This window comes from Thermothelomyces heterothallicus (assembly GCF_042370625.1).
Source record: "Thermothelomyces heterothallicus CBS 202.75 unplaced genomic scaffold P884_scaffold_38, whole genome shotgun sequence".
Lineage (NCBI taxonomy): Eukaryota > Fungi > Ascomycota > Sordariomycetes > Sordariales > Chaetomiaceae > Thermothelomyces > Thermothelomyces heterothallicus.
Genome location: NW_027192599.1, coordinates 145,420 through 152,605, shown reverse-complemented (window position 1 = coordinate 152,605; position 7,186 = coordinate 145,420). Strand labels below are relative to the sequence as shown.

The 7,186-nt window shown below is 54.6% G+C and overlaps 3 protein-coding genes across 3 annotated transcripts in view; 2 read left to right on the top strand and 1 right to left on the bottom strand.

Annotated features, from left to right (window-relative positions):
• Positions 1 to 1,010, top strand: part of P884DRAFT_91524 (6-phosphofructo-2-kinase-domain-containing protein) — a 2,187-nt gene extending 1,177 nt beyond the window's left edge. Inside the window, exon 4 of the mRNA XM_069446172.1 lies at positions 91 to 1,010. Coding sequence (XP_069293659.1) covers positions 91 to 612 — 522 coding nt within the window. The 3' untranslated portion in view covers positions 613 to 1,010. The remainder of the gene's footprint in view (positions 1 to 90) is intronic.
• Positions 1,011 to 1,549: 539 nt separating this feature from the next.
• Positions 1,550 to 3,025, bottom strand: P884DRAFT_280999 (aspartic peptidase domain-containing protein; the record flags this gene model as incomplete). The annotated part of the gene is made up of 3 exons (XM_069443495.1): positions 1,550 to 1,863; positions 1,924 to 2,071; positions 2,126 to 3,025. The coding sequence occupies 3 exons, from the start codon at positions 3,023 to 3,025 to the stop codon at positions 1,550 to 1,552; spliced, it is 1,362 nt and encodes a 453-aa protein (XP_069293658.1).
• Positions 3,026 to 5,046: 2,021 nt separating this feature from the next.
• On the top strand, positions 5,047 to 6,921 carry P884DRAFT_280998 (uncharacterized protein; the record flags this gene model as incomplete). Its single annotated transcript, XM_069443494.1, has 4 exons — positions 5,047 to 5,095; positions 5,156 to 6,519; positions 6,580 to 6,751; positions 6,815 to 6,921. The coding sequence occupies 4 exons, from the start codon at positions 5,047 to 5,049 to the stop codon at positions 6,919 to 6,921; spliced, it is 1,692 nt and encodes a 563-aa protein (XP_069293657.1).
• Between the last annotated feature and the right edge of the window lie 265 nt (positions 6,922 to 7,186).

Below are 7,186 nucleotides of genomic sequence, written 5' to 3'. Positions count from 1 at the left end.
TTTTTTTTTTTTTTTTTTTTTTTTTTTCCCTCTTCCGCCAGTCCGCTCATAGCTTGATGCGTGTGCACGACCTGCTGACACCCCTCCCAGAGCGACCGACCATTAACGGTCTGGACGTCGACGCTGAAACGGACCATCGCCACAGCCCGCCACTTGCCAAAACACTACAACCAACTGCAGTGGAAGGCGCTGGATGAGCTAGACGCTGGTGTCTGCGACGGGTTGACGTACCAGGAGATTGCAGACCAGTATCCGGAGGACTTTCAGGCGCGCGACGAAGATAAATACAACTACCGATATCGCGGCGGCGAGAGCTACCGCGACGTCGTCATTCGCCTCGAACCCATCATCATGGAACTCGAGCGCAGCGAAAACATCCTCATCATCTCGCACCAGGCCGTCATCCGCTGCATCTACGCCTACTTCATGCAAAAGCCTCAAGAGGAAAGCCCGTGGGTGCCTGTACCGCTGCACACCCTAATCAAGCTCACGCCCCGCGCCTACGACACCCTGGTGGAGAAGTACGATGCGAAAATTAAGGCCGTGAGCACCTGGCGCGGCAAGGGGAGCACCGCCAAACACGAAGATCCAACCCCAGAAGGCGGCATTTGACATCTGCCTCACGGTGTGAACACGGGAGGTATGCCAACGAGATTTGCCGTATTGTCTGTTCTCTTCTCTCAGCATATCTAGACACGATGTTTCGTTTCCTATTTTCGGCGATAATTAGGCTTTGCCTTGCATTTCTGGGATAACATCATATGAGAAGTCCGTGGTTGAAACTGGGCGGAAACCTCTGGGCCGGCGTTTTGCGGTTGGGTGTCAGCGTTGGCTTTTGCTCACGGACTGAGCTTTTGAGTCCGACAAGGAAATGATACGCTACTGGTACCATCTGGGAGCGGTTGCTTGGCTGGTTTAGACGGAAAAGGAAGACAAAAAACGGGCCAACTGGACGTATGGAATGGACCTAAATCGACGTCTCGCACGGAAGCACGTATGGACACTGCGTGCTCTGCCACCGGGCAGTGGCATTATCTACATGCCTAATTGGGCCAACACTTGACATTATAAAGACTAAGCAGTGCAGCTTTTATCTCCTCTTGACCAAGTTTCCGATGATTCTGTCACATACCATCCACGTGTCGAGGAAACAGCCTTTGGTCAATGGGAGTGTGGGCGCCATCTCCTTATTGCGTTTCTTTCCTTGATACCGCGACAAAGTCTTCTGTCCGTGGCCTAACTGTGCAGGGAGGATTCAACTTCCCAAATATTTGAAACACATGCTTTCCACAGGCTAGCATTGGGCATTCGGCTCCGTGCGGATGTCTCAGAAGAGAAAACATGGTGCTGCTCACATTATGCGATGAATGCCCGAGAGTATCAGGGGCAATGACAGTGCTTAAGATGCTAGACTAAAGCGTCCGTTTTGTCCTGCAACCATCCGCCGAGATTGACACACTTGCTTCTGCACCTAATTGCCCCTTCTAGCGGTGAATGATGTCCATGATAGGTTGAGAGCAATACATGGCAAAAGGCAAAGCAGCGCCTATCAATAATGTTGGCGGGGGATGAAACGCATCTGGGCTTGACCAACGTCGAAGATGACCAGCGCGTTTTGCATGAATGCATCCCCAAGAATATATGGGCCTGAGCCTCCATCCGCAATGGCCGTCATGCAAAGCCCCGTCACCGGATCAACCAAGGCGCGATAAAGGAGGTCCAAAGGGCTGATGTTGAACTTTACGCCATTGAGCAGCACGGCGACTTGGGGAATGATGGCGTCACACGAAGTGAAATAGGCTCCGTACATCCATAAGTAGACGGCGGGCGGGTCAAACGCCGCATTGATGGCGTCCGCGAGACCTGAGAAAGGGCAGTTAGCAGCCTGCTCGATGTACTACCGGATCAATCAATGGCGCGCACCTGGAGGAAGATAGTTAAGTGTCGTACCACTGTCGACGATGTATGGAACCTTCTTGGTGTTGGTGGTTTGGTCGTAGTACCAACCGTCCGGAATAACCGTGTAGAACGAGTACTGGGAAGAGGTTGCAGGAATGGAAGCGACGCTGGTCTACCCAATGTAATCAGTGCCAGTATGATCCGTGCGGCATATCGCGGTACTCACGATGATCATGTCGAGCACTGCCGTCCGACTCAGGTCGAGACCGCTGGCAGGAGCGATACCACCAAAAGCGATCATGCCACTGGACGCATTGCGATCAATGGCGATGCTGAACACGGGATCAACCAGGCCCTGGTTTACCATACTTGTGAACAGAGGTGAGTACTGAACCTGGTTCAAAATGTCATGGTCGCCGGCCTTGCCAAGGTAAGCATTGGTGAGAGAGGGAAAAGCAAGGCCCATCAAGCCGCTGGTTTGGTTGTTGCCATACCAGTACGTGGTGTTGGCCAGACCGACCTGCTGCTGCTTGACCGTGATATTGCCGACCGTGATATCCAAGAAGCCCATGGGACCCGTGACAATCTCTCCGTCTCCGTACGCAATAAACATGTGCGTTTCCGGGTCGGTGAGGCCATACTGGAAAGTCCCCGGGAAGGTCTCGCCAAAACCGCAGATTTCCTGGGGCAGCGACTCGCCTGAGTAGCCGATGCAGCTGAAATTCTTTTGAACAGCCCACGTGTCAGAACTTCCGGTATCAATGATGAGCGACACGCGACGTTCATCAAAGAGGACGTCGACTGCATACTGGGTACCGTATGCAGAACTACTCGTGATGTTCTCGTACCCGAACCCTCCAACAAGACGCTGATGGGCACCGAGGACTGCCGCGGCGGACCGAGGATTGATCACGCGAGCCGAGTGAATGGGGCGCAGTTTCTGGATATGTTGGCTTGGTTTTGTAACTTGCTTTGATGACGACCACTGATGGGTCCCCTTGGCCATTCTGTAGCTGATCCCAGGGGGGGCATCATTCAAAGCCTCAACATATCGCTGAGTGGCTATTCCCACCACTCCAGACACGGATGCAAGAGCACCGTAGAGGATTCGTGCAATGTTGACCATTTTGGTTTGCTGATAACGACCAGTCCGTGAGACAACAAATCCGGGGCAACCGTGGCCTGACTCGCAGGGGACAATTCAAGAGAATATGCTTTGCAAGACCGGCCGTTCAGATCAACAGTGAGAGAGGATTTGGAGGAGAGTTGAAGAAAAAGGAGAGGATTGGAGAACAGGTTTTCGTATTCAAAGGATGGAAGAGGACAGGACTAAAGAATGGGAGAATGCTGAGGCCTTCAACGGCGAGTGTGACAGAGTAGGTCAACACAGTCGTCCACAAGTCGGCAGGAAGTACCTTTTCTGTTATTTTGTTGTCGGTGTGTGCCAGGGTAACAGATATCTGTCAGTACTACTACAGCACCAGTGTGCCACTCGAGGGAAGTACGAGGGAGTCGGGCGGCAGCAGCAGATCTCCGATCTACTGGAGTTGCACCTTCCAGGTATCAAGTATTTTGCTGAACTTTCCGTCGTGTATGATACTCTCTGCCGCTTTCGGAAGTCACGTTGAAATACGTTCCAGGCACTGCACTCTTTTGCGGCGCGGGGATCAACTTGAACTTTGAGATGGCCATTCACAGCCCACTAGTGGCGCTCTGTGTGCCCCCAGTTGGCCCGGGATCTGACGGAATGGGCGGGTTGATTCAGAATTACCCGACAAATAAGTCGGAAGATAATCTCCTATTGCATGACCCCTTGGCTCTTTCCCTAAAGAATTGGTTTGAACCGGACTGGCAAACAGTGATACAGAAGGCTAGCGAACTAGTACATGTGCTCGTTGGTCTCCGCGCCAAGTTTGGATCGTATGTCACAGCGTGCGTCTTCCTATGCGTCCGCGACGAGACGGCGTCATCCTCGGGCAGGTCGAGATTCTGTGTGTTCACTACGACTTAACCCCGAGCAAGCCAGAAGGACCATGCAGTGACAAAACGTTTTGCATGAAGTCTGGGCGGTTTGTCTCACTCAAAGGTTGTGAAACAAGAGAGCCCGCAATTTCAATTTCCCAATCAGTGACCCGAAGAGATCACTGACTGGATGTTTGCTTGCATTCGGTTCCCTGCCGCCAACGTGCAGTATGCCGTACACACCTTCGGATCAGGTTGTTTGACGTCCAAAGTTACCCAATACCTACCACAAGTCTTAAGTTTATAGTGGCTCGACTTCAGGTGCAAAAAAAGAAAAAAAAAGAGCTTCCGCTTACACCGTCCTAGGTGTTACTTCCAGTCTTCAAGGGCCAGCTTGGAATCGAGCTGGGAACTTCCATTGCATTGTTTTAAGATGTTCGGAACGGCCAAGCTTGAGGCGGCCTCTTCAGCTTCTCATCTCGTTCCGGAAAGCTGTTGAATCGGCGGCAGATAAAAGTTGGAGCCAGATATACGTCTCTCATCGTCCAAATTTAGGTAATAATGTCTCGTGAACTGCGAGGCCCTGATCAATTGCTCAACGGATATGACTTGGTGCTCGTCATAGCGGAATCCCAGATCACGTGCGACGCAGTGAGTTTAACGCATTTTCGTGGCGTTCCAAACAGCCCACCAAGGACCCACAGCGACCACTCCAGCCACCTGTGCTCCATTCGTCACCACGAAACTGCATGAATCTGGCAAGGGCTGGCAATTATTTCCTCTTCATATCCTGCCCAGACTCTCCTCCGGCTGGAATCTTTTCCAGCCTCCTTCTTCAAGTTAGTTTTTGCTTCGAATCGCGACCCGCGACTTTGCGACCCGGGCAAGCGTTTTGCCGATCGCGGTTCGTGGCATATTTGTGCTGTTGTGGTAAGGTTGTTGCTAGACCCCAAACCCTGCAAGCGCGCCTTCACCACGCGACCCAACCAGGACTGAATGCAAAAAATTCCGCTGACCTCGTCCCACTGCTGCTGAATAGAGCAACAAGTCGGCCGCGCGGGTCTTGTCTTGGTCGTCACTTTTCAGCATAATATACATCTTAATCAGCGTCTACGTTGCTTCGTGCTGCGGCACCCGATAATTGTCGGGCAAACTCTGCGGTCAAAGAACGGCGCCGAGGACAAGATGGCGAACCCAACACCTGACATTAACTCCATCCTCAAGATGCTTGGTGGTATGGATGCTTTGTTCCTTGCGTCTCAAGGAGTGTATGAACTGACTATGTGCCACTCAGACGCGACACAGCGACCGGCAACTTCGACACCAACCCAAAGCCACACCGGCATTCCAGCGCCTGCACAACCATTGCCCTCAGGATACGCACCCCCCGGACAGAACCCTTATCCGCCTCAGCCTGCGTCATACCAGCCACCGGCCGCTTCCTATCCGTACCCGCAGCCCGCGGCGAGCGGCAGCATCGACTTGAGCGCAATCCGGCCTGTCAACTCCGGCACAGTGCAGCTTGCTGATGCAATCGCGAAAGCCAAGGCATATGCGGCGGAGAAGGGCGTCACGCCTTATGACCGGCAGAATGCACCTTACCCAGATCCGCGCCAATCAGACTCGAGGCATTACCAACGGTCGAGGTCCAAGAGCCCCCGTGGACGAGATTCTTACCGGGACAATGTCAACCCTTACCGCGATGAAAGGCGTGCCGATCATGGCGGTCAGGATCGCGGCTACGGACGCGACCGCTCTTACTCCCCCGGCCGTGGTCGTCAACCCTTTTCTCCCCGTGGTGGCCATGGCGGCCGTGACAGGTCGCCGTTGCGGGGCAAGGATGACAACGTCGAGACGATTGAGATTGAGGCAAGCCTGGTCGGTCTGATTATTGGCCGTCAAGGCGAGAATCTGCGTCGTGTCGAGAGCGAGAGCCGCTGCCGGGTGCAATTCATCCCACCGACTGGTCAGAATGACCAGTTCCGACTCTGCAGGATTACCGGCCCTCGACCGCAGCGGGAGGAGGCTAAGGAGATGATCAACAACATCATCCGCGACAGCGGCATGCGCGGGGGCCATTCCCAGGGCGGCGGCGATCGCGGCCGTGATGGTCGCGGCGGTCCGCCCCCTGTTCCCAAGGATGGGGAGGACAGCCTGCAGATCATGGTTCCCGATAGGACCGTGGGCCTGATTATTGGGCGCGGTGGGGAGACCATTCGTGACCTCCAAGAGCGTAGCGGCTGCCATATCAACATTGTTAGCGAGAACAAGAGCGTTAACGGCCTCCGCCCGGTGAACCTCATTGGGTCTCCTGCCGCCGCTCGGCACGCCAAGGAACTGATTCTTGAGATTGTGGATAGCGACAGCAGGAATGGGAATAATCCAGCAGGTGGCCGCGGCGGTCGGAACGACCACTTCGGTAGCGGCGGTGGCCATGACAAGGTGAACGACTCCATTTATGTCCCTTCGGATGCGGTTGGTATGATCATTGGCAAGGGCGGCGAGACGATCCGAGAGATGCAAAACGTGACTGGGTGCAAGATCAATGTGTCGCAATCGTCGGGACCGGGTGAGGTCGAGCGGGAGATTGGACTTGTCGGTACCCGGGAAGCCATTGCACAGGCGAAGCGGGCCATTGAGGACAAAGTTGATGCAGCGGTAAGACTCCCAGCACTCTGTTGATTCTCTTAGCCAAGCGCTTGCTGACGGAGCTTGCAGAGGCAAAAGTCCGCCGGCGGCGGGCGTGGTCGTGGCCCGCCCCGTGATTATGATAACCCCAACTATGGTCAGGCATCTAACACCAGCAGCGCCCCCATGAACGCGCCATCTGGCGGAGCGGCTCCCGCAGCTGCGGCTGGGAGCGGTGCACAAGCTGACCCGTACGCCATCTGTAAGTGGCACCCGTTGCGCTTCCTCGCCATCCCGGTGTCGCTGGCTGACACAGAGACAACAGACGGTGGCTACGAGAATTACATTGCTCTCTGGTGGCAGTCCCAGCTTGCTGCCCAGCAGGCCCAGGGCAACCAGGGAGGCAACCCCCAGGCTCCTGGGACCTCGTAATCTCGCCATGACCCTCGACTCGCTGATGCGCTTGATGTTGACCGCCCTCTCAACTCGTTGATGCGCCTGATGCGTTTGACTCTGCCACCACCACTGTCGATGTTGTGGCCCCTGATCCTACGCCCTGATCACTACTGCATGACGGCACCTTGCTTGATGACGGCACCTTGCTTGATGACGGCACCTTGCTTGATACCATGGCGAGGCATATCTTGAGATGCACCCAGCCATTGCACCTTGCAGCTTCGCCGGACTTTGTTACATG